We start from the raw sequence: 27,219 nt of genomic DNA, 5'->3' as shown, positions 1-27,219 counted from the left end.
TCGTAAAATTCATTCAAACAGTTCAAAAAATGCTCCAATTTCCTGGAATGTTATTTAAATATAAGAAAAAATCGGTTTACATGAGCACCTTTCAAGTGTTTTTCACCAATTTTTTTGGTTTTTAGTCGTTTTTAATGGACCATTTAATACAATAACTCAATTCACCTCACGAAATGAGCACTTAAATTTTAATGGAAACGTTTCAGGTTGTACCTGGTGGTATAGCAGCAAAATCAGGAAAACTTCGTATGGGAGACAGAATATTGAAAGTAAATGGAACTGATGTAACAAAAGCAACACATCAAGAAGCAGTAATGGAGTTACTGAGGCCCGGTGACTCAATAGTCCTCACAGTCCAGCACGATCCACTGCCCCAGAGTTATCAGGTTCAATAAAATAATTATAATTACGTGCTTAATATTTCAACACCACGGTAATTAATACTTCCAGCTTTTAACACCGTGATTAGTTGCTCAAGCTTTACGCCTTTATAAACGCACGCCCATAGTGTTCTTTCTGGTATTTATTTTTCCAAATAATCGTGGGATCCGAGTATTCAGAGTGCATTTGTGATTCTTCAGGGAGAGAAAAAAAAAGAGAAATTAATCATGTTGTTAAAGTCAAAATGATAGATTCGCACTTATTTTATTTTCATTGCTATCCAAGCTGGTCGAAATAGAGTACATCCCCGTGACAGTAAGTAAAAATAATGTAAAAGTATTTTTTTTTCTTCAATTTATTATATCCCCAGAGACAATCATTCAATGAAATGCCAAAATTGCTGATCCATTCTATTTTCCAATATTTTCTATTACGAAATTCTTGCTTGACGTCTTTATTCCGTTGACACACAGCTTTTTTGTGCTTTTCGCTGTTCTATGATGCTTATCATCCGCTAATAGACACGCCCTATTTCATTATAAATTAAGGATGTTTATTCGAAATTTCAAACATTCATTTACTATTTTCTTATACATATACGTGATAAATGATAGAATGAATTACTTCATCTTGAAGGGCATTATAATTCATCAAATAAAATCAGATGTTGATTGTTGTGCCAAAATTGTCAAACGTTTTGCGTTACTTTTTCCTGTATTTATTCTCCATTTTTTGTGACTCATAGAATAAGTAAATTATGAATTTTATTTTTAAAATTCTCTAAGAGCCTGTCTGAAAAAGGAAATCTGTTCATTTTAAGTCGTTAGAGTCATCATTTGTCACTGCAAACGATTTTAGATAATAATCAGAAATCCATTAGAACTTAAAAAGAATGTTTTTTGAGAAGAGGATAAACATCTTTGATATTGTATTTTTTTGAGGGATGTGTTCAGGGGAATTGGAATTTTATAATAATCATTTTTTTAGGAACTCACCATTGTGAAAGAACCTGGTGAGAAGCTGGGCATGCACATTAAGGGCGGATTGCGTGGACAACGAGGCAATCCATTGGATCACAGTGATGAGGGTGTCTTCATATCTAAAATCAATTCAGGTGGTGCAGCTAAAAGAGACGGTAGACTAAAGGTATTTTGAAAATTTTTCATTTTACACTCATTGAAGTTAAATTTGCCATTCATTTCATTTTCATGAAGATTAAAAAATCGATGAGTTAGTGGTGACTGGATGGTAGACTTCGCGAGTTTTATCGATTGATTGATACTGATTTGTTATATTGACAATAAATTCGTATTGATCTACCGAATGTTAATATTTGTTTTGAAAATTTAGAGTTTCAAAGTCCATCAAGAGTAAGTTGGTCAAAACTAAAAAATATGCACTCACTAGTTTTGTAGTGATATTTAGTAGATGAACATTTTAGGAAAATTAAATAATAATTAAATTAATTACACATTATTATAACGCACTGTTTTCAGGTTGGCATGAGACTCTTAGAGGTAAACGGTACATCTTTACTTGGAGCAACGCATCAGGAGGCCGTGAATGTTCTTCGTTGTTCGGGAAATACAATTACACTAGTTGTGTGCAAGGGTTATGATAAAAATGAAGTAGAATATTTATTGACTCTCTCGGGTAGAGATTCGAAAGAGTCGAGAGTCTCCGAAACAGAGCAGAAAGAATCACCGATTGATGGACTGAAGTCATTGTCACAGAGTGTCTCCAGTCTTGACAGGGACGACGAGGAGGCGGCGACACTGCGACAGGAGCAGGAAATGAAAGCGGAAATGGTGGCTTGGGAACAAGAGGATCGTGAACGTGCACTCATTGAACATCGTGAGAAGTCTACACCCGAAAAGGTAGGAAATACAGCCAAATTTATTCAGTATTTTTCAAAGCATGAAATCCTGCTGCAGTGGAAATATCATAGAGATGTCATATCTCATTAAAAGGCATTAAATCCATAACATTCACATATAATTAAGGGGATACCTCAGTGCAATTGAAAAGTTTGTTTCTGACGTGAAAGGGGCATTGGAAAACTTTTGCTATTCGTCGTAGTCCAGGAGTTAGGGGTGTTTTGAGTCGAAAAAATTCAAAGCTCCTTCTGCTGCTATCGTTTATATCAATATTAAGGAAGAGGAAGATGAAAAATTGGCCCCGAAAGTATTGTTTAAATAATAGGAATTCGTAAGTTTATCGCTTTGATTTCATATTTCGAGAAATATTGGTAATAGAGAATTAAAGCATGAATCCAAAATTATTTCTTATAAAATTACGAACCAAAAAGGTTGGAACATTTTTTTATTGTAACAATCGAATCAGAGATACTTTCCTCGGATTTATTGATTAACTAAAATGAATTCTCAGCTTTGTGGTCTGGAGTATTTCAATCATTTGGAGACCTCGTCCACTCAAATCCAATGAAAATGGTGGCCCAGTGATATTTTTGAATGAAAAAAAAATGGAAGATTGTTATTTTGGCTCTTGCCTCACGCGTTTTGCCCCTTGTCCTACCATATTTCTTACTTTTGGGGGACCCCTGCACGTTCCAAAACTTTTCAATGTCCACCTAACGTGAGAAAAAAATTATTTAATTTCACCAGCTATTCTCCTTCAATTGAAGAGAATACCGGATGCGATTGCTAAAAAATCTATTTTATCAGAAGATCCCGTTCCTTCTGTTAGATCCCTCGTTAAATCGACCCTGATGTCCCGGCTCACACGTTCCTGTTCGCTAGAAAGTTCCTCTTTATTATTTATAGGAACAGGAATCATGAATTTTTCCTTTGCATTCCATTTCTCACACTCGCCAGTGAATATTTACCGCACTTGTGGCATAATACAGCATTTTATTTCCCGATTACACATTTTCTTCAATAATGTTCTTGAGTATTTGAGGAAACTTCAGATCAACTCGTATAGAAAATTCAAAGTTTGCACAACTTTTCTGTACCGAATATTTTTCAAAGAGATATTTTAACAATTTACACACAGAATAGAACTTCCTGACAAATTCTCATAGTAATTAAATTGAAATCTAAAAACATCCGGGTATATATCACAGGTTTGGACAAATCTCACCGCAGTTTCATAACTTCAAATGGATTTTTGGCAAAATTTTAACTTAAAATCAGATGAAAACGGACAACAGAATTTTTAACGTCTATTAATTATTCGCAAAACCGATCGCAATTTAAGAAATTTGTAGTTTTCCAATTTATACTATATTTTCAATTTTTGGAACATTTAAATGATTTCATTAATCCTCATCTGAAACTAAATTGGAATTTTCATTTAGTCTTGTAAAACATTTGCTAACGATTTACTATCAAACCTCTAACTTCAAATATAGTATTTTAAAATCATAGAATCACCGTAAAATGAAAAATTATCTAAACATTTCCCACAACAAAAGAACTCAAACTGTTTATGAATAAATTTAATTCAAACTCTTTATAGATTTAATAGATTTTTTTGGCAAAATCATTGGGTTTGTTCTAGCAAATGTAGAAAATAGAGAGTAATAAATTTTCGTAGGTATTGGATGTAGTGCGGGCAGCTGAATCATTAGTGAATAAACCGAATAGTCCAGTTGATATACCAGTACCACCAAAATCACCAGGTGGACCAAAAGATCTCAAAACAACGACTATTGTTATGAGTAAACACACATTGGCACCTCAAAATCCAACTGTGAGTATTATTTTGTATTTTTCATTAGCTAGTCCAGTTGCCTGACGTCATTTGAATGACCTAATAAGCATCAGCTGTTTGATATATCCACGGAGACTCTCTCAATAGAGTGGAAATTTGCATGACTTAATGAGCACCACCAGAATATCTTCATTTACCTCACAGTCGAGAGCTGGAAAATTACTAAACATTTGCATGAAATAGAGGGATTATTATTTTATTCAGTGAACTCTGAGTCGCACATCATCACTCTGAGAGTGTTTCTCGCACAAATTAATAAATAGAACACACATAATTAAAAAAAAACGAAGGAATACATATAGCATTGGCCTTTGTCGTTTGTCAAGAGAAAACGCCTGCCATCGTAACAGCCTGAGTTGCAATAATTATCATCAACATATCGATCCAATTGAGCATCATTGATCATCATCGTCATTCATTTCCCTTCATACCAATTAAATAGATAAAATATCCGCACGTAATTTGCACCAGTCACTCTGCGTAAGAGATATAAATGTCGTTGAATAAAAAATCGAAAAAAAAAAAATCTATCCACGAGCCCTTTCTTGCGTTTACGTTTATTTAAATCATGAAAATTTTTCGTTCAATTCATTAAATGGCGCATGAATACGTGAACTCGGTGTTAATGTTATTTATTCGCATGGCACTGATGGTTTTAAAAAAAGGGAGAAAGAAAAAGAAGAGACGGTGTTTCACGTGTTTTACAGACGATGGACGGTGACAGTACCAATTTGGCGGCCCTCTGACAGGAGTGAGTTATGTATCAGTTGATTACGCCCAGGAGCACGATTACATAGGGTTCAAATGATCATTTTTTTAATTAATTAAGGTCTCGTACGTACGTGAAGAACATGCCATTCCCAGGGTTTCGTGAAGTACTAGTTGTGCTTTATTATTATTATTATTATTTAGGGGAGCACTACCCATTCTTTTTTTATTGACTATGAGAAAGAAAAGGGTCTGAAGATAGTTTCGTTTTTGAAACAGAAAAAAATATAAGTGGAAATTGATAAGAATTTAAGGAGAATAAAAGGGTAATTTGATGTGTGGGGAATGAGTTCTTGGAACAATTTTTTTGTCTTTTGAATGGTTGGTTGGGTTGGTTGGATGGATAATAATTTGTTAAGGATATTGCAGGATTTTTCGAAGGGCAGAGTTGGGGTAACGTGTTCTTTGATGAGGCTAAGTGTTCATTGATTTCAGTTGCAAAGTGGTAAAACGAGATAAGTCACGTTTGACTATTAACCAGTTTGTGAGCAATATCTCGAAATCTAGGGGAGGTAGCAAAATTTTTATGGAAACCTTTTTTGTGGACCGAATTGAGTACTACAATAAATGTTATTACAGAAATTTCACTATCTCTGCTGGATTCGGAGACATCGCTGAAAAACTCGACTCAAAGATGAGTCAACTTATCTCGTTTAACTACTTCGCTACTGAATTCTAGAAGTCTTTTTCGAGAAACGTTTTTTCTTATGTTCAATTTTAGAAATTTGATGATTGAAAGTAGTCGATTATACGGTGGGATTTGGAAGAAAGGTAAAACATACTTGAATATCCTTAAATAATTACCGGGGAGAAGGTGATCTCAATAATTAGGATGCAATTATCCAATACATAAGATCACACCACAATTACCTAACAAATTTTCACGGAAATTCCATCACAAAATAGCGTAAGATCTTCAAAAATTCGAGTGCAATTTTTCAAAGGTCACGTGAACTTTTTGGTGAAACTGAAAGGACTCGTACGAGATCACTAACATTTATCTCTCCACGTCCAATAATAATTATGTGACAGTAATCCTATGACTTGGGAACAAAAAATTTCTCACTTAATAACAAAAAATTTCTTGATTTTTTAAAAGATATTCTCATTCTGACGAGCCCTGCTTGGCAGAATGCAGGCGAGTCATTAATATTTCAAACCTCCAATTGTTCAAACGAAATAATTCTTGTTTCATCTTCAACCTGTCGTTATTTTATTTAAACGAAATTCATTTGAAAAACATAAACCTTTCACCCAATCAACATTCAACAGTTCCTTTGTACATCTCGCAAACAGACATTATTGTTACTAAAAACTAAATAGTTTATAAGATAAATTGTTGCTGCGTCTGTCGCCGTTACTGCCATTATTGATTAAATAAAACATAAGGAGGAGCAATATGTTGAATTTTCCGCACGGCCATCTATTCCGTTTCTGAATTAGATTTTTTTAACCGAAACAAAATAAAAAAATATGAAGACTGTACATAACGATCACACGATAAATTCATATTTTTATCAGTAGAAAAGCGCAAGAATTATTGAGTGAATATTTTTCAGGATGAAAAGATCTCAAAAATCCATGAATTAGAACATTTTTCCTCTTTTAATGGAGTAATTATCGTATGATGAAAAAAATCGTGATCAATTCATTAGCAAAGTGGTGAAACGTGATAAATGACTTTTGCCTATTGTTTAGTTTTTAATGAATATCTCCAAATCTAGGGAAGATAGCAAAATTTTCATGAAATCTTTTTTTGTGGAGCAAATTGACAGCTACAACAAATGTTATTATCAAAATTGTGCTATCTCTTGTAGATTTGGAGTTATTGCTCATAAACTAGACTCAGAGATGAGTCGACTCATCTCGTTTTACCACTTCACCGCTGAATTGTTTTGCATTTTGTGAATGTTGAGAGCATTGCAAGATAATATTAAAATAATAAAATAATACGTGACATGCAAACCGATAAAATGTTACATAAAAAAATACAATTTTGAATTTAAAATAATCTTCACGTATAGGTTTAACAGTAGTTAGATTATTAAACAAAATGAATGATAAAAATATCGATTCACTTAATGTCATTGAATCGTTATAATTAGATAGAAAGCTCTGTGCTTCCGCGGATATGAATATTCAATCCTGATGATGATCTCACGTCGTCCGAATAATTATTCAATAAAGCTAATGTTCCTTAAAAGATATTTCAAATAATTATTGAAATGAAGGATCAGCAGAACTGCGAACAAACAAATCCATTTGAAAATGCTGTTCATATATTGTTCACATAATTTTCACGGACTTTCACTGGAGAACAAAAACTGTATCGCACTTCATTACGTTTATTATTCAACGGAAAATAAGTGACGTTGGTCCAACGCATTTGTGAGCCGCTCTGGAATATAAAAAAATGATTACTTCGATTGCATTTAGAGTGAAAACAGTTATTAATGATGTTCAGGCGAGAGATAAAAATTGGCCCCGTTCAAATGAACGTTTACAGAAGATTTGACAATTTCTACGGTCAAATAGTTTTTTTATCACTAATTTTTTACCCCTAGGACATGCATTAAAATCTTTTTAATTTCACTGGTAATAATCAATGAAAAATAATCTATTTGCGCGAAAAAAGTGGCAAAGTCGGGCCGATGCCATATTAATTTTTTGCAGAGTTAGTCAGTTTGTCATATTCTCCTGAAGGCCCTGAATGTATCTCTAATGCGGTAATAAACAGTCAAATTATCTCAATCTCGACACTATTTTCATGAAATCGCTCGTAATTGTTGCCAAATACTAAATATCAAGGGTAGTCTTTATGTTCGATTGGTTCCACTTAATTCTCAAACCAAAATCCCTGTCAGAACTGGTTTTTTCGAACGAGAAATGCGTTACCTCAAAGAGATAAGTAAACTATTTTAATTCGTTAACAAAATGGTGTGAAGAGACGTAAATATAAATTAACTTATAAATGTTCTGTTCGATTAATGAAAGCCAAATTATCACGTATTTAATCCGTTATTTTGCATCGATTATGAATAATTTATAAGTTTTGTTAATGGTGATTTGCGAACAGATTAATATTTATTTGTCACATTGCCTTCAGATATGAAAATCCACAAATATCGATTAGAAAATTTTTTAATATAACGCGTTTATCCTTACCCAATAGTCAAGTGCAATATTGTCGCGACTTTGAGCTGCGCGCGCACAAAATTAATTTTTTAGTGTTTTGTTTTGTCAACTACGACTGAAAAGCGTTCTAAATGGATGTTATTATTTTCGCAGAACGTGTGTTTATTAATTTTTCATAGATGAACGAGGTTTCATCATATTGACTGCATTTTTACGCTCGACCCGGGCATTTTTCCACTTTTGCCCTGAGAACGCGGATTAAAACGACAGTTCTTAATAATTTATTGTACTCAAACGACGTTCTTCAAGGGTCTGAAACCCCGCACTGGTTCCAGGAGATGTCTAAGAACCTCCTAAAAATTATAATTACTTGGCTGCATTTTTATATCTCCCCTGAATATTGTTAACGTGGGAAACAAATCGATCGGAAAATCAGTCATTAATAAAATTCAATGAATTGTATTGGAAATTCCAATGGTTTTTCGCTGATTCTCCTTGAGATTTGATTTGAAAAAAAAATGTGAGGAATTCCTCAAGACAAAGGAGGTGTTGCCTTTTCCCAGCCTTCCCTATACACTACGTTTCACTACGATCAAAATAACAAATTATCGATTGTCTTTAAAAGTATTGATAACTCAATTTTATGTCACCAAATAAACGTCCAATAAATCTGCAAAAACTATCCGCAGACATATTAAGATAATTCAAATTGTATGTACGAGAAAAAATTGCATGAAAGGGGAGAGAATCAATTCTGCAATTTTTCCCTATTTGTGAATGAAAAAGTAATACGTAATGTTCACTGTTAAAAGAGTAAATAACGAAATATTGAAAAAAGCTGAAGAGAACCATATCATCGGAGAGGTTTCATTCTGCAATGTAATTATAATGCCAACAGAGAATTTTCTATAAATGTTATATGTTAATATAACTAACGGACCAGATGTTTATATATTATTACAAATCACAAGATAAAATCAGAATATTTATCTAATAATTAAAAGAAAAAATAATAAAATGATGTTGACGTTTATTGTCTTTCAGTGATTTCTTTGTAGAATATGACAGTTTACATCAATTTTTGTCGATTTTTTTCATTTTTATTTCTCATATTCGATCGACGAATATTGATTTCCGATTTGCGTATTAATTTTACAAATATTACTCGTTAATTGATAATTCTTTCCATCAGCTATTGTTGAGTTAAACCGAATAAATCAGTGCGAGAAATTCGGAAAAATTGATCTTCACGGAAGTTCCCGATTAAAAATGATTAGGACACGTCCCCGACTATCAAGCAATCAGGATTTCTCTTGACAAAACGCTTTCAAATGCATCAACAAGACCCGAAAAATCCCTAAATAACAATGACAGCACTTGCTTTAGTTCAGAATATCCTTATGTGTGTTCTCGAACAAGTAAATATATAAATGATCAATTATAACAAATAACTAACACGTGAAATTGTTGATTGATAATGGTGTTCCCATTGGTAGCCTTTACAGTCAATAAATAATGATGGATCAGGAACATCTGTGGATCCTTCAACATCACCACCTCCAGTATTAAATGATGCAAAATTATTTTCCGATGTTGTTACCACTAATCTCGATGATACACATCAATTTCAAACATTACCAATGTCAAAAAGTAAAAATACGACAAAACGTTCTGTTGCGTTTGCAACACTTCCAAGTCCTTATAAAAAAAATGATAGTAATGTCACACCAATTGTCAATTATTCAACTCATCCGTTCAATACATTTCGTGATCAATCTGCCGATTATTTGTGTGAAAAACCATCGAGTATTGAATGTGGAATAAATACAACGCGTTATCGCCTGCCACCAACGCCACTTACAAGTTCTGGATCTATTGGATATATTGATACACCCAGTTCATTTAACAATAGACAGATTGCACGCTCTGTTCATGGACAAGGGATGAATGAGGTGGGTTTTCAATGGCATGCAAATACTACTAACAACCTAATCTATTAAATTAGTTACTTTTGTTTGATTTTTCTTTCATGGATGAAGTGAAGATTTCAAGCTTTTTTTTCTGATTTTCATAGATTGTCTGCACGCAAAATAATAATTGAAAATACAGATGAAATTGATAGGAACACATGTTGATTTTTTATGAATTTAATGTTATAAAGTACAAATTCTTTTTATTCGACCAAAATTTTTCCCAGTTTTTCTAAATTTTCGTTGGAAATGATGTAAAATTGGATAAAACGCAAAAATACAAAATTTCAAGACTGTATGTTCCCCGCGCCTACCCTATCGCTCTTCCCAAATCAACGTTGAGAGAATTGAATAATAAGTTGACTTTAAAAAAAAGTAGAAAAATTCCCAATTTTCACAGATGATTGCTCTCAATGAGGGATAACACTGTGTAAACTTCTCGTACATATAAAATGTCTTGAAAATTTGGACATTTTTGAAAAATGTCGTAGTGAAGTGGTAAGATGAGATAAGTCCGTTCTGACCAGTTTTTGATGAATATCTCAAAGTCTAGGGGAGATAGCAAATTTTTGATTAGAATATTTTTTATGGGGCGAATTGAGTTCTACAACAATTGTCATGACAAAATTTCCGCTATTTCTCTCAGATTTGGAGATATCGCTCAAAAGCTCGACTCAGATAAGTCAATTTTTACAACTTCGCTATCAAATTATTATATTGAAATTTTTTTAGTTCAGAAATTTGTGTTCAAGAACTTTCGACTTAGAACCCAATGTTACATTTTCGTGATTGATTTTGCGTCAATGCATAATAATGTTTTTATATTTAGCCATCACCTACGCCATCTCCAACACCGGCTCCACCAGTCAAAATGTCTGTCAGTGATCGTAAGCGATTGTTTGAGAATGCGATGGAAGAACATCTCAAACCATCTCCAAAACCAGGTACTAAATCCAGTTCAAATGTGTTTATTTTTTCGGTATTTGCCAGATAGGAGAGAGAGGTAACACAGATATCATTTTTTAATTTTAAATGCTAATTATTTGGCTGGATTGCTCCTCTTTCAGTGGTCCTTGACCGTGTCAAATGCGATATGCTTTCATTCAATTAATTATGTACAATAATTTTGATCATGACAAGGTCATACCATCCATACAAGCCATATCTGGCAGTACATCAGTTGTTGAATTTTTACATTACAGCAATAAATTATTTTTTCATGTTCTAATTGTTGCAATCACTGAAGGATATTTTTCGCACTACTCATCTACCTCCTGTTATGCCAAACAGAATGATTATTACATTTTAGTGTAATGAAAGTTTTTAATATTTTTTCAACGATCGCGAGTTTATTTCTTAACGTTCAAAAACGGAACAAATGTCCTTAACCACATCCACTAATTTCTTTAAATTCTGATCTAATTGTAATTTAAAAATTTTCTGTTCCAGAGAAAGTATTTAGTTTCCTGAGTCAGGATGAGGTAGAGAAGATGAAGGCCGAAGAAGGTAATGCAATTGATAAATAAACTAATGATCCAGTGATTATTGAGTGTTCACTCCCTTAAAGTCTGGATAACATCTTGTTTTTTAAAATTTTATTACAGAGAAAAAAATAGCAACACTTACCAGGGACGAGCTGAAGTCATGGGCTCAGATTGACGAAATGGAAGGTATGGACGAATCTGAGGATGCTCTGGAAGACCAGGATAACAGACGACCTAAGTAAGAGACTGAGCGACTGAGACAATCATTGATTTTAATTGCGCACTTTATTTTGATTTTTACATGCACTGAACGTATTCCATCATTTTCAGTCACATAAGCATTGTAAACATTTTTCTTCTACCTCTTTCATCATCTCTCTGTATACATAGGGCTATGTATTTTAATATTGTTTTTGCAATTTACGAGAATGGTTTTTTTTCATTCCTCTGCACGTGAGAACATTCAGTAGAAAATTTCGTTTTGGCCGGAAAAATTCTATCGCTTTTCTACTGGGAATTCTGTTTATTTTTGGATTAATTTTGAAGAATTCTCACTACACGTGAAATTTTTGCAGAATGATTGGAGAATAAATTATGACACTCTCTATCAAATAAATATTTATCGACTCTCTATCGAAAGTTGGGGAAAGGTTGGTAGGGAATATAGTTTTTAATGGATTTCCGGTAGAATTGTAATAGACATTTAGTGAAAATGTCGAGGAAAATGACGAAGTTTTTCTATTGAAAGTTGTCAAAACGTGTGATCAGCTAAGTCTGGGATAAATCAGTATTTAGGCGATTTGATAAACGTAAACAATTGCATGTTTTTCATTTGCATTCCTCTATTCATGAGTGATGTTGATTAATTTAAAAAATGCCTTATTGCCTTACGCTTTGCTGACAGTACAATAAATTCTTATGTTTCGCTTAGTCATGTCGTATCTGAATTTTAAGGTACCATCATCATCACATCCTCATTTGTTTTTTAATTAAATATATTTACGAAGAACACTGTTCCATATCTTCTATTATGAAACTGAATTTAATAAAAATAAACAAATTGTGTGCTCAGTATTTAGTGAAATTGACAAAATTGTATTTTTGTGCTGTAATAATTAGAAAAACAGTAAAATCTTTCTATTTTTTGTGCAATAGGACTTATGTGTGTATTTGAATTCTGCTTTCTATGGCTTTTGTATTCAATTGACGCAATAAATTTTTCATGTAAAAATTGACTTCATATTTGAATTTGTTTGTACGCTATTACTCATTGACTTGCAGTAGTCGATTGAGCTCGCGAAGTTCAATACCTTCGTTAAAAGGAATACCGGGTATCGTCAGGACCGCCAAGGCTGAACGACGGTTTAAAGAAAAACTCATCCAAGAGGTAAGCAAACTCAGCTTTTAAATTTCAACTCATCTATGGATAAAAAATTCGGAGAAACGTCGGGAGCATTTAATATCAACAAATCAGTTGAACGATAACTTACAACTATTGCTGACAAAAAGACTACAGGAATATTTTACAAATGACATCGATAACTTTTTTGTGTTTGAGACAATCTTCACGATCTATTTTGTTTGTAATTAAAATTAATTGTACTTAATCAAAAAATGATTAATCATGTTTTTTATGTGTATCTGGAAAATAATCTGATATGATAAGAAGTTCTCAAGTTTTTTGGGACAAAATTGATTTCCTATAATCGAATTTCGGTCCAATTGAAATGCTTGGGATTTGATAAAAAAAAATCTTTGTACCAAATCCGACAGTGCTGCAATTTGATTGCAGTAAATCGATTTGGTCGCAAACATATTTATTGAAAGCAAAATTTTTTTTCTAACTGTAATTGGATGTTTAGGGATGCACAGTTACATAACATGGATGGAAAGTTCATTTCTTAAAAAAATTCCTGGAGATAATTTATTTTCAGCAAAAAGTATTGATTTTTTGCCTGTCAAGTATTTCCCACGATTTTTCAGGGAGAACTAAAACCTCCAACATCACTGATTCTTCAAATGAAAATTAAGATCTGATTGAATGAAATTTAAATCAATTGAAACGATGTGAATTGTTGTAGAAATATCCGGAGAAAATTTTTCATCGAGTGTTTCATAAATATTTGATAGGCCTAGGCATTTAAATTTTGATTTGCTTATACCACATATTATGTTTATTCTTTATTGATTTACATGTTTAAGTATGCGGAAAATTTATCGATCAAAGAATTTTTTTCAGGAGAAATATCAACAGATTCGCCGGTGCAGGAAAATTCATGCATTTTTTGGGTCAAATATTTGATATCAGTATTTCTGCAAAAGTTACTGATTGAATTTTAGAAAAAATGCAGATAAAATTGTTATTAAATTAATGTTTTATTTGTTTATTTCCCGGAATATTAACTGCCTCGGCATTTACTTCTGGTCGCATGAAAAATCGTATTCAACTCTATCGCAGACATTTTCCAATATATTTATGATATAATAATTATATAACTTGAAAGCTATTTTTTCACATCAACTCAATCAACTCCACATCACAATTCTCAAAAAAATTTGAAAACAAATCCAAAAATTAAAAGATATTGGTAATAACTCGTTAATATCGATGGCCCACCGAATTTTAATACTTACTATGTTTAAACATCTTTTTTAGTTGTTGAAATAAATTTTCTATTTTACTTAAAATAATTGTTAATCGCATTCATCTTACTAAAATGAAATTAAAAATACAATTATGTTATCGAATTAACATCCATATAAACTAGAATTTAATATTTAATTTTACAATCTTCGCCACTTGGTTAAAAAACCCCTTAAAATGCGATCATCGCGACTAAATTTTTTCCTAAAATTACAATGACAATTTCAGGGATTGATATCGGACGACGATGAAGAGAGTTCATTATCTCCAGCCGAGCAGAGAGCCCTTAGAGCGGAAAAACGTGCGGCCTGGAGGCAAGCGAGATTGAAATCCCTGGAACAAGTGAGTTCACCCTATCATTTAAAATATCATTATTCTCATCACTGAGTCATTAAAAATCATTCTCCCCTCGACAGGACGCACTCCAGGCTCAGATGGTGATAAAGAAAATGAATGAAATCATGGACACATCAGGGACCCCTAAGGATGATATCTCATCCACATCTCACCCCCAAACATTACCCCCAGAACCAGAAAAAACAAGTGAGGTAATAAAACAAAATGTCTAACAAATCAACTATTTAATTTATTTACACTCAAAAAAAATTTCATATTTTTCCCCACTTTTACGTAATAAATTAACCCAATTTTTTTTAATTGTCCAGAGTCTCAAGTTCGGCTCGACACGTTACTAATTGCTCGTTTTTATAATTATTATTTTTTTTTTCAAAATAATTCTTCACTTAATCCGGGAAAAACAACTTATACATTAAAAAAAAATCCTGTCATATCGGTAATTAACAAATTCACACAGGGCATTTCGTATCAATATTTTTTTTGTTCCTAAATATATTATAGTTCGCTACATTACGGCCTTCGAGTGCGGATTTTCCTAAGCTTGCCGTGCGCAGCAAAGTGGGACCGCCAAAGGCCGTACGCGAATCAGAAAAAGTTGTCGACGAAAAGGTAACTCGTCGCACTGAGGAATACGTCGACGAGATCACTGGTGAACGTCGTGTACGAACTGTTGAATACGTCGAGAAGCTCATTGAGCGGGAGGTACTAATAAATACCTAGAAAAAAAAAAGCTATGAAAGAGTTCATCATTCACAGGGAATGAGATTTCATGCACCACTTCATGTACAAAAAAAAATTGTGTCTTCTATAGCGAAGTCATTATCACCGGGTAGAAATCTGCAGGCGAAATTACATGGACAGATGGATGGTTTCATGTCAAAATATCCGCGTCATCATATCCGGCGTCAAAATATCCGGAAATTAAAGTAGCTCTGGCCTTTTCGTAAATTCAAAGATTAGGAAAAACCGCCCAACTGTTTAGAAAACCCTGTCACGTTTGGAGCCATAATGTTTCCTCAATTTATTTACCGTTTTTTTTTTTTAATAACAAGTTCAAAAATTATAATTTGACACAGTGTTGTATGGAAAAATCAATAGATTCGTTGTAGTCAAAGATTAAAATCAGATTTTTTGATCATTATACATTAATAAATCAACGAATTTTTGGATATTTTGTATAAAATAATCTATCGTTTGAGAAACGCGGTCTGTTATTTGTTTATAATAAGGAAATGTTTTGAAAAGTATCAGCAGTTCTCGAAATTTAATGTAGATATTACTGACTATGTATGAATTTTTTCAATTACTTGGAAATTTTGGCCACTGACAATGTTCAAAAGGCGCATATCCAGTCGATAAAATACCGACCCGAGGATAGAGCTACTTTAAATATACCGTGTCTAAAGGCCTTGACCATGGAGATTTTTATGAGCCGGGATGAGATTTTTAATTAATTATCAAATTATCGAGCGAAGTACATTCATGGGAAAGACCTTTTGATGTCTCCAACTTTAAGAGAAATAGCGAAATTTTCGTATTCACAGGAGCTTAGCTATTGAAATTAGTCAACAATTATTCACTCTAATTCAAGAAAATTCAACTAATCTCCAGACACGTGTTTTCCGCCAACAATAAAAACACTACTAATTTTTCAACACTTTCCTCAAGTCATAAAAAAAATTAAATAAAACAAAAAAGAGTAAAAATGAAAATCAAACTAAAACAAAAATTTAAATATCACATGGGTTATTACGAAAATTGAGCTATCTCCCTTGAATTCAGAAATATCTCGCGAGACCTCAATTTGAGTCAACCTGAATCAATCCTTTCGTTACAGACACTCGTGAATCGCAAAATGAATGATAACTAGAAGGATATTTCGGCGGCAGATATTCTGTAACGATATTTTTACAAGATATTTTGACGTGTCGCCCAGAAAAAAATTCCTCAAAGCACAAGTACTGCGGTAAAAAAGGAGAATTCGCGGCGACTATTTTGGCTTAGGCACACAGCGGCACTGCTTAATTGCATGATTAATAATTTAATGAACCTAATTTATTCACTTTAATTATATTAACATTATTATAATAATTACTTTTACAAGATACCGTCACATACGCCTGGAATGAAATTTGCAATGCCTTGAGTCTTCACTTCACTCTCACAATATAATCACTGAACAAAAAACCTCACACGTCTCTACACACGTATGGTCTTACTCATACTCGCACTAACGTTGTAAGTTCACCAGAAATAATATATGAGTACTAACAATAATTACATGTAATTTTTCCAAATAATAATTGTGTACATATATGTAAATATTATTCGATTCCTCCTCTTCTCCCTTTCGACCCCCCTCCCCCTCTCCCGATCCAAAGGTTTCCTTGTGCCATTAATTTTTTAAAAACACATTCTAGTGATGATTTTTCCTTTTTAGTCGAGATCTTCATTCAATGTTGTTTATTTATGGCATTTGTTTCAATGCTCATTTTGATGATTTTCCTTCGAACATAAATAGAGCCACAATAATATTCGCGCTGAAGAATAGTTAGCACTGCAGCGCTGAAAATTAATCTTGTGAGGGAATAATAATAATATTATGTGGTTGTCATTTTTAATCTGAGGAAAAAGAACCCTCTTGTGTTGGACCTGATGGGGGACCACTGATTTTGAGTAAGCGTAACTCACTTGGGGGTTTTGTATCGAATGAAGACACTCTCGTCAGTGTATTTAGGTGACTTACCTGAAGACACTAAATGTAAGAAATGTCAAACACTTTTCTTTGAAGGATTAAAAGTCTCATCATTTTAAAGCCATTATTCGAATGTAATGCTGACTTGGAGAAGGGACTCATCCTTTGGAAATCAGAACTGTGGTTCTCCTTCTATGAATGGATTCCCACTTTTTAGATTAAATTAGGAGTAATTTAATTAGTTATTAGGAATTAATTTGAATTTGATTTTCATTCCTTCTTAATTAAAATAAAGCCCCGAAGACAGTAACTGGTTTTGGAAAGAATTCTTCTTTAATATAGAGAAAAAATAAATATCTTGATACAAATTAGAATTGAATTTCCATAAGCAATTAAAACGTTCTGCTAAGTTAATCGAAACGGTGAAACTTAATTCATGTAATAAAAACATCACCTCAGACTGCAAAAAGAGGAGGACATGATTCATTATATGATGATCACCATCATCATATAACGATCATGTGACCACCTGGAATGAATCGGAATTTCTCGCCCCCTAAAATGTTGATTTCTGAAATTTTTATTTGTTCATCATTTCATATAATAATATGTTAGTATTTTATAATAAACGCGGAAAATATCATAATCGTGTTTTGCTGTGATACTTTCAAAAAGTAATAAAAATAATTAATAACAGCACTAATGAATAGTAAACGCACGCGTTATTATTTTGGTATAATTTAAAGACAATATTTTTTTTTATCTTATTAGTTCCTTCGCAGAAAATCCCCAAAAACCTGAAAAATTAGGGCATATGGGTAATAATACCTTATATCACATATTGTTGTCAGGAAAAAGATCGAATTTGAATCTCTTGTGTCTATCTCAATATTTCTTTTTGAATAAATTACATTAATGAATGAAATGAATAGAGACCAAAACTTCCATTCGCAAATCAAAAAAAGGAAAAATTATTCTAACATGAGTTTTTGACAATTTTTTTTTTGTAAGAAAGCGATTTTTTCAAATAAAAAATATGTCAGAATTATCCAAATTATCATTTTGATTTTCTCTTCCTGCAATTCAGGTGGAAACATTGAGAGAAAAAATCATATCCCTGGAGCTGAGTAATACCGAAGAAGATGCTGACAACGGAAAAAATGATACTTGTGTAAGTGATGCTGAGAGTGAGAGTGAAGGTATTACCAGACAAGAGTCTATAAATGCAACTGTTGAGAGTTCAGAATCATATATTTGCACGAGTCCAACATCAGAGAATGCTCCAAACATTGGAAAGACAGGAACTAACGGTGGAAATGCGAAGAAGAAGAAACGAAAACGCTCGAAACGTGGACGTAATTAAATGTTTTAATAATCGAGGTGCATTACTGGTGCGATCCTTCATGTGAATGCTTGCATCGAGTTATATTAATTAGAAATTTTATAATCCAATGCCTAGAGTGGAGATGCTAAATGAATATAACGATAATGAGAAAAAAAGATGAAGAGATGTTACAATAATATGTAATTACTGCAGCAAGATGGATGAAGAGGAAAATATGGAACTGAATTTAACTTTTACTGAACATATTACAGGGAGTCGGATTAATCCTGCCATTTCACTGTACTTTTATGTTCATTATAAACAAATTTCCGTAACAAAGTGTTTAAAATAGTTCTGCCCTTTTTGGAAATTTCAAAAAATATGGAAAACTACACTAAATTTTTAGACAACACGATCACATTTGGAATCGTAATTTTTTCCTTAATTGAATTATCGTTTTCGTTTTAAAAAAAAAAAGTTATAAAATCAAAACTCGACACAGTGTCTTCTGGGGGAATTTATATTTCCGTCGTAGCTAAAGACTAAAATCTGAATTTTTCATCATTAAACGTAAACAAATCAAGGAATTGTTTAAAACTATAAAAAAGGTAATTCGCCGCCTGTGAAACGCGTTTTATGATTTGTTTATAAGAAGGAGATGTTTAATCAAATCAGTAGTGTTGGAAATTTAATTTAGATTGTACTCACTATGTATGATTTTTTTTCGAATTTTAATCATCAAAAGTTTAGAAATTTTGGCAACTGAAAATATTCAAAAGCAGCATATCCAGTCGATAAAATACCGACCCAAGGGTAGACCTACTTTAATCGGAAAGTAATGAATACAAAATAACTGCACATTCCTTACACTGAAGTGAATTTCTCAACGTTTTTTTTATAAATAAAATCATCTTGCCCGATGTCGTTTAGTATGAAATGCAGCAATGAACCATAACCATAAATGAACAATTAATGCAGGGATTCCCGAGGAAATGAGGGGACGTGCAAATGGTTCAAGAAACTTCCACAGGAAGTACATGGGACTAGAAAACAATGATATATAGAGTTGAATTTTTTAGATTATTTTTCCCATCCAAATCTTGGCCAATAGGATTGCACCATTCGACGTTATTTTGTATAGTCAACACGGTATTTCAGCGGATATTCTTGGAAATTTCACTGGAAATTTTGCATGTTGATATATATAAAAAAAAACAAATGTTGAAGTAACCCTCAATTGTATCTGACAGATTAAATGGCAATTCGTTGAAAATTATGTCTCATGGTGCAATTCTATCGGCCAAGATTTGGATGCAAAAAATAATCCCCCGAATACCACTCGAACTTCGAAATTATCTGATATTTCCCTCAAGGTTCCCTGCAAACAAATAAGCTCGTCAAGTTTTCCAGAAAAATCACTCGCGCTTCGCGCTCGTGATTTTTAAACTGGAAAACTTGACACGTTCATTTGTTTGCAACGAACCTATCGGGAAATATCCGATAATTTCGGAGCTCTTGTGGTATTACATGCGATTATTTTTCCCATCCAAATCTTGGCCAATAGGATTGCACCATTCGACGTTATTTTGTATAGCCAACACGGTATTTCAGCGGAAATTCTTGGAAATTTCACTGGAAATTTTGCATGTTGCCTATATAAAAAAAAACAAATGATGAAGTAACCCTCAATTGCATCTGACAGATTAAATGGCAATTCGTTGAAAATTATGTCTCATAGTGCAATTCTATCGGCCAAGATTTGGATGCGAAAAATAATCCCCCGAATACCACTCGAACTTCGAAATTATCTGATATTTCCCTCAAGGTTCCCTACAAACAAATAAGCTTGTCAAGTTTTCCAGAAAAATCACTCGCGCTTCGCGCTCGTGATTTTTAGACTGGAAAACTTGACACGTTCATTTGTTTGCAACGAACCTATCGGGAAATATCCGATAACTTCGGAGCTCTTGTGGTGTTATATGCGAGAATACTCTTTCATTAATTTCAAAATTTATTCCGAAAGTCCGAACTCGACTGTTCACACAGATTTTTGCCAACTGAAAATTACGATGCTTTTGGAAAATTCGGAAACGAATTCTCCCCAATTCCAACGGAAACTAATTTGCGCAATTATATTCTCTCAATAATTAACTAAAAATGTTACAAATAAATGTACACGACCACCATTACCCGGAATGAGAGAGACACAGGACGAGTTTCTGAGATAAATTTCACAAAACCAAATGATGTTCCACGAACAATCTGTCTTTTTGAATAGATTCACAATAAATTAATTGACCCCGATCTTCGTAGTTATAGATTTGTAAAAAAAATATTGACGACAATCAAGAAAACGTCACGTTCTATTATCCAATCAATGAAACCCAACTGTACGTAAATACTTAGAAGAAATTATTTCAGCTTTCAAATGTCTAAAAAATTTAATATTGCGCGTATTTCGAAGGATTAATAATAATACTGTTTACCATTCCCAATTAAGTTGAAGATGACAATACGTTCATTCGTTATTTTTGCCAGCGCTTTGCTCTCTGCGATTTCGGGAATTATTGGGGGAAAATAATTCTGAGAGAATTTTTTTTCGAGAAATGATGACATCCGATCATTAATTTTCTATGTCCCAAATAATAAATTCCAGACCGAATTATTTTTCAGCCCTTGTCCTGTTTATAGTATTTATCATGATTTATTGAACCATAAATCGCGAGGATTACTGTCCTCTAAAGAGAATTTCATACAGAAATTTGAAAAATTGGACGGAAATGGTCATTTGCTCTCTCACAAATGAACCCATTATGAGGAAAATAATAGTATGAGATTCATCAACATTTGTAGATTAAGACAATTTTATTTAGTTGAGAGTATACAAATATCAACTGTAAAAGTTAATATCTTCGATTTAACGAGAAGAGGTCCACCGTAATTGATTCAAATTAAAACTGAAATTGTAAATTAAATATTGTAAGAAAATTGTCCCAGAATCTGGGTATTGGAGTAAATGACATTAGACGTGGATTATTTCCCACAGGTTAAGGGTATAAATGCAAAAGACAATAAGAAAAAGGCTTAAATTTCACTGATAGTGAAGCAGTGAAAACAGCGTTAATATGCAGTTTATAAATTATTTAACTGAGATGAGCAACTCAATTATGATTGGCATCAAATGGTACTGGAATTTCGCTGCTTCCCCCGTAATTAAGAGAAGCCCTCAGCAGAGGTCCGGTGATCAAATTAACTTCCTTAATTACACAGAAACTAATTTTTTTATTTCGATGGAACCTAATTTTCGACGTGAGAATCACAACTGCACGTCCAAATGTGGGTTCCATCGAAATCAACAAATTCTGTGTCTCTAATTAGAAAAATTAATTTGGTCACGTGACTCCTCTGATAGATGGCCCTTAATCATTGATATTGCTCATGTAGCGTTGCCTTGAAATTTAATAGAATTACATAAGAGCAGATTCATATTTAATTGGAAGAGTACAGGGCTGACGTTGAGGATTTTTGTGTCAATTTCGTATTTTTTATTTATTTCATTTTATTTTTATCAATTTAAAGTGAAGTAGCCCGTGTAATAGTGTTTTTCCACTGTCATTAAAACTACACTAGATATTTTCTACTTTTTTCCTTATGGTTTAATTCGGTTTGTAAATTACAGATTTATTAATTAGTTTTTCAAATATTTACAAATAAATTTAGTATATTTTTTATCTGTTGCATGCGCAGATTGTTTAGTCATAAAAGCGGTCTTGTGTCAATTTCTTTCAGAAAAGTATTCAATTATTAGTCAAAAATGTTGAAAATATGAACACTGAAAAATATTAATTATTGACGGGGTTGTAATCGATTGAGAAAGCCTAACTTTATCCAAAATAATTATTTCCACAGGGGGTTTTATTGACGTTCAAAGTCATCATTTTTACTGAACAATATTATAGATAATAAATAAATGAATAATTTTCACTGAACATTTCGCTTGAGCACTTTGAAACGTTTTTTACAAGACCAAGTCATTATCAAAAAATCATATAATCGCTAATTAAAAATTATTTTGAATTTTTTCTAAACTGCTGTTTAATCACCCTCTTGCCCTCATTAATTGATACAAAAATCCACAACATCTTAATTTGTTTGTCTGCCGACTTGACATGAATGTGCTGATATTTTTCTTAAACTGGGGCTAAACATATTATCGGATGAAGCAGATTCTTCGTAAATAATTTATGCATGTGCTCGAAAGTTAATTAATCAATAACATGTCTGAGCGATGGGACCAGCGGGTAAAATGTCCATCGATACGATGGATCCATCCAGTTGTTTAACTTTTAGAAAAATTTCATGATTTTTCTGTTTACTCGAATTAATATTTTTATTTCACGCTATTTCACATTTTTTATAAAGCCATTATTTTCTGTATTTTGCATAACGTTTTGTTAAATTCATATCGCCCATAAAATTCTCATTCATTGTGTTAAGTTCCATACAAGAGAAAAGGAGGGCTATAGTAACAATATATAAATCACTTGCACTGTGCTTGATAATGATTTTTCCATTAAGAGGAATAGAATAGATAAAATGAAAAATAAAAAATGTATTTACAAATATCGTTACTACGAAGATTGAATTATGCTGTGGAAAGGAGAAAGATAAATAGTTAATTAGTTAATGGGTAATGCGGACACTGAATTTATCGACTATTTAATTTTTTCTCTAGGTTTTGATGGAAAAAAATACAAATATATATATTTATTACTGTCAGCTATATTCTTTAATGAGCAATATTTATACGTTTTATAATGTTATACGTGTAATTGTATGTGGAAATATCATGTAGGTGAACATTCATTAAAGGGAAATGAATGAATACTTGTTATACATTGTCCTAAGTGTTTTATTCCAGTTCAAATGATTTTCATAAACGGCCTTTTATTTCTTTGGAGCGATAATGCCTTCGAGTTGGGTCTGAAATGATGGCAAAAAGATTTATTAGACATATATAATCCCCCTTTTGGTCGGTGGGCTGCAGGACCCGACAGGCCTTTAATCCCTGGGTACAACGACCCGACTAGTCTTCCCTGCGGGATTTCACAGACTTGCCTAATTACATGAGTAAAATTTGAAGAAAATTATCCTTAACCAGGGTTACCTATATTAAATCGGGGACTGTATTGAGATTTTCCAAAATATTTTCTTCTTATACACAAGTAATAAAACTTGTTGCTAACGCAGTAGATAATTTTTTGCGAAATGTCGACAAAATCCGGGATTTTTTTACGTCTAATGATAAAAACAGTCAAATTTTAATCTTTTACTACACAGAAACGTTGATTTTCCCATGAGACCCCGTTTTAAGTTCTCATTTCATAACTTCTTTTTAAACAAATAATAATTAAATGGTAAAAAAATCCTCATTAGTTTATTATCATCAATTTTGGATACTCTTAAACAATCTTTGAATTTACCAACCTGGTAGAGCTACCTAAATTAACTTATAACAACCGTAAGCCCTTAATCCCTTTTTATTCTTCTTGGGTTCCCCACACTGAAAAAAATTGTAGGTAACAAGTAGACCTCTAGACGCCGAAACTTGGGACAAAATGACAATTAACCACGCCCCCTGGAGATTTAATTTTTGCCTAGACGTTCTTTCTGTGCATGAAACAAGACCTTTCCGAACGACAATTTACTAGGTTTCTTATCAAAATTTCCAGTACTATTGCAGGTGTACACGTAAAGAATTTTTTAAATTTATCCAAATGGTTCAGAAGTTTTTGGAATTTTAATTTGAAATTATGGCTTAGGTCGCATGAATATTTATTATTGATCAGACCAACGGTATTGCCTGCTCCAAACCTCATCATTATAAATTTAAAATTGCATACTTTCAGCTGCTGATTGGTTTTCTTGAGGAATTGAATCTCTTCCGTATGTTTTTTCTCCTCCGCCTCGCGCAATTCGGCGGCCCGTCTCTCCGATTGTTCAAATTTTTGTCGCAATTCAGTGACAGCTTTTTCTAATTCAGTCTTCTGAGCGCGTAACTCATCAGCAGCAGTAATCAGGTCTTCCTTCCCTTGTTCAGTCTATTAAAAAATATAAATGTATGTACCACATAACATAATTAATCAGATGTGACGATGCGATTTTTTTAAAAACCTGTATGAGAAATTGGTACGTTGCTGACGGATAAGTGGGCTCTTTGCGCACTTGAACGAAAATTCAAATCTTTTTTTTACTGTCGGCCCTTGAGAGGGCTTTTTCGCGCTAGAAAAATCGCGCCCGAGGGCGGAAAGTCAAGAACTTCTGCTCTTGGGAGCAACTTTTCACCTGAGGACAGAAAATTTTGACTTTCTTGCCGCTCTTTAGACACCAAAATATAAACTATCCGTGTAGTTGTGTTGAAAAATACACCTCGGGTGGAAAATCATGACTTTCCACCCTGGATGCACAATATACTATTGTCACCTGCAGAGCTTTACGCATCCCAAAGGCAATACTGCTCTGATAAAGTGTCTGATAAGCGGCCATCGTCATTTTTATTTCGTCGCGTACCCGGAGAAGAAGCAATCCACGTTCTGCACAGTTGACGGTCACTTGACGTATTATTTCATCTGAAATTCAGTTAATGTTACATTCAATTCAGTAGTGAAATGATAAAACGTGATAAGTCACTGTTGACTATTGATCAGTTTTTGGTGAATATCTCGGAATATATGGGAGATAGAAAATTTTCTATTATGACCTTTTTTGTGGAGGGAATTGAGTAGTACAATAAATGTAATTACAAAAATTTCGATATTTCTCTTAGTTTCGAAGATATGTCTCACAAACTCGATTCAGAGAAAAGTCAGCTTATTTTATTTTACCTCTTCGCTGGCGAATCTATTCCTACTAGAGAAGCTCGCGCAAAAATTGTTTAATGTATTTAAATATCTTTCAATAAAATCAGTTTTAATTTTACCAAAACACTGTGAATACAATTCCCTGCGAACGGGACAGATTCCGGTTTCTCGAGCTTGTCGTTGCTGTAATCTCATATCTAATTGCTCCTGAAGATTAATAACATCCAATCTGGTCGCAGGGGTGCTTGAAACCTTGAAACATAATTGATCAGTGATAATTTATTGAATAATTTTCATTTTTGGCACCTCCAATTTACGATTTTGAAATAAAATTGAAAATAAGACGAAAGTTCCCTCCGGAAGTTCACCCTAAATCATCATATTACGCAACTAGTGTCAAGGTTTTCTGATGAATGTGAGGATTGGGGGGGGGGGGATGAAAAAGGGACGCCCCCTTATGATGCAGAAACCACCCTTGCGCTCATTTTCTGCACAATGCAGTACCGAAGAGCTAAAACGAGATAAGTCACATCTGACTATTGCCCAGTTTTTAATGAATATCTTAAACTCCAGGGAAGATAACAAAATTTTTATTAGAACCTTTTTTGTAGAGCGAATTGAGAGCTACAATAAATGTTATGAAATATATTGTGATTACGCTATTTCACTTAGATTCGGAGCTATCGCTCAAAAACTCCACTGAAAGATAAGTCAACTATAAAACTACAAAATATTGACTATTTTACCTAATCGTAAATGCAAAATACTCAAATATTTAATTATTTTGTAAAAATAAAATTCAAAACATTCCAATAGTTTATTACATAGCCCTTGAAAAATAGCGAATCCGAAAGTATTTAAAGACTTTGTATTTGTAAAATAAAATAAAATACGATCCTGTCGTATTTACCTGTTGGGTCCATATTTGGCCCTCCTCTTCCCACTCTTTGGGTGGCAAAATTCCATTGAGAATTTCGACAGTTTCACGACGAAGCTCGACTGTTGGTGGTACAGTTTGAGATTTGCATGGCACCCCGATCTTCAAAGGGGTTGTGTCTTTTACAATTTTCTCTGGATGAGTTGAAACTAGCAGAGGGTTGTCGTACTTCACTAGAGTGTTCATCGCAGGAATCGTTCGTTCTTGTACGGCCATTGCCATTTTTTAAGAATTATTCTAATTGTTTCAGCTATCTTAGGAGATTCGAAGAAAATGGGTATTATCCAATCAACACTTCTCTTTCTGCCTGAACTTAGTTCCGGATAATGAGTTGCTATGGTTTCTATGGTCAAATTGTTGATTTGCAAGAGAAACAAGTGAAAATTATTTTCTTCCAAAGTAAAGGGTGTTTTGGTCAGACTATAACAACAAACAACGACTGTGGAGACGTGCATTGATCTAACAAATGTCATATTTCCAAATAATAGTTCAGGCGTCAGGGGCTTTTGGGTAGAAAAATTCCTATAACATTTTTTTCTGTTTCTATGGCTTATATTAATGTTTACAAAGAGAATGACGTAAAATCCCCCCTCCCCCATTCACCCCAGAAGTATTGTTTAAACAATTGGAAGTCGCGATTCTACTCTTTTTATTTGATATCTACGAGTAAAAAAAGTCTAAACATTTTTTTATCGTAACAATCTATTTCTACAACTAATTTATAATCAATTAATTTTTCACAATGAAAATAAGTTGTTTAATTGCCGCACGTTTAAAAAAATGGGTTTCTGAAAGATTAGTATTTACATTTTTTTATATATAAAAAATGAAGTGAATGAAAAAAAAAGAGCGAGAATTCATTGAATAATAATGATATTGTATGATTTTTGACAATATTTCCCACCTCTACTCTTAGCGGGCAAATAGGG

At 33.1% G+C, this 27,219-nt stretch overlaps 2 protein-coding genes across 10 annotated transcripts in view; one reads left to right on the top strand and one right to left on the bottom strand.

The window, feature by feature from the left end:
- Nucleotides 1-23,387, top strand: part of LOC135172882 (protein lap4-like) — a 74,332-nt gene extending 50,945 nt beyond the window's left edge. For 3 of the 6 annotated variants that reach the window (XM_064139364.1, XM_064139365.1, XM_064139362.1), the window contains 13 exons: nt 207-386; nt 1,369-1,527; nt 1,878-2,258; nt 3,940-4,095; nt 9,516-9,971; nt 10,819-10,933; nt 11,439-11,495; nt 11,594-11,711; nt 12,755-12,860; nt 14,346-14,459; nt 14,534-14,665; nt 14,976-15,176; nt 18,257-23,387. In XM_064139364.1, coding sequence (XP_063995434.1) covers nt 207-386; nt 1,369-1,527; nt 1,878-2,258; nt 3,940-4,095; nt 9,516-9,971; nt 10,819-10,933; nt 11,439-11,495; nt 11,594-11,711; nt 12,755-12,860; nt 14,346-14,459; nt 14,534-14,665; nt 14,976-15,176; nt 18,257-18,532 — 2,451 coding nt within the window. In that variant the 3' untranslated portion in view covers nt 18,533-23,387. Of the gene's footprint in view, nt 1-206; nt 387-1,368; nt 1,528-1,877; nt 2,259-3,939; nt 4,096-9,515; nt 9,972-10,818; nt 10,934-11,438; nt 11,496-11,593; nt 11,712-12,754; nt 12,861-14,345; nt 14,460-14,533; nt 14,666-14,975; nt 15,177-16,578; nt 16,713-18,256 lie in introns of all 6 variants that reach the window. The other 3 variants (XR_010301189.1, XM_064139363.1, XM_064139366.1) reach the window with 3 other exon arrangements.
- Nucleotides 23,024-27,141, bottom strand: LOC135172887 (33 kDa inner dynein arm light chain, axonemal). 4 transcript variants are annotated; one of them, XM_064139375.1, is made up of 5 exons: nt 26,264-27,141; nt 25,473-25,605; nt 24,923-25,122; nt 24,397-24,594; nt 23,024-23,476 (listed from the first exon to the last, which is right to left on the bottom strand). In XM_064139375.1, the coding sequence occupies exons 1-5, from the start codon at nt 26,510-26,512 to the stop codon at nt 23,441-23,443; spliced, it is 816 nt and encodes a 271-aa protein (XP_063995445.1). In that variant the 5' UTR covers nt 26,513-27,141; the 3' UTR covers nt 23,024-23,440. The 4 variants fall into 4 exon arrangements, with proteins under 4 accessions (XP_063995445.1, XP_063995446.1, XP_063995443.1 ...); XM_064139376.1 differs by having other exon boundaries at nt 24,977-25,122; XM_064139373.1 differs by having other exon boundaries at nt 23,024-24,594.
- Between the last annotated feature and the right edge of the window lie 78 nt (nt 27,142-27,219).

The sequence above is a fragment of the Diachasmimorpha longicaudata genome, chromosome 2, assembly GCF_034640455.1.
Source record: "Diachasmimorpha longicaudata isolate KC_UGA_2023 chromosome 2, iyDiaLong2, whole genome shotgun sequence".
In the NCBI taxonomy this organism is placed as follows: Eukaryota; Metazoa; Arthropoda; class Insecta; order Hymenoptera; family Braconidae; genus Diachasmimorpha; species Diachasmimorpha longicaudata.
The sequence above is the reverse complement of the archived record's forward strand: the minus strand, read 5'-3'. Positions and strand labels throughout refer to the sequence as shown.

Coding starts and splice junctions, on each gene's coding strand:
- LOC135172887 (XM_064139373.1), bottom strand. CDS start 26,512: ATGGCAATGGCCGTACAAGAACGAACGATTCCTGCGATGAACACTCTA. Junction 25,123..25,472: donor ATTGTATTCACAGTGTTTTG/GTAAAATTAAAA, acceptor ACTGAATTTCAG/ATGAAATAATACGTCAAGTG. Junction 24,595..24,922: donor GTCATGATTTTCCACCCGAG/GTGTATTTTTCA, acceptor ATTTTTTAATAG/ACTGAACAAGGGAAGGAAGA.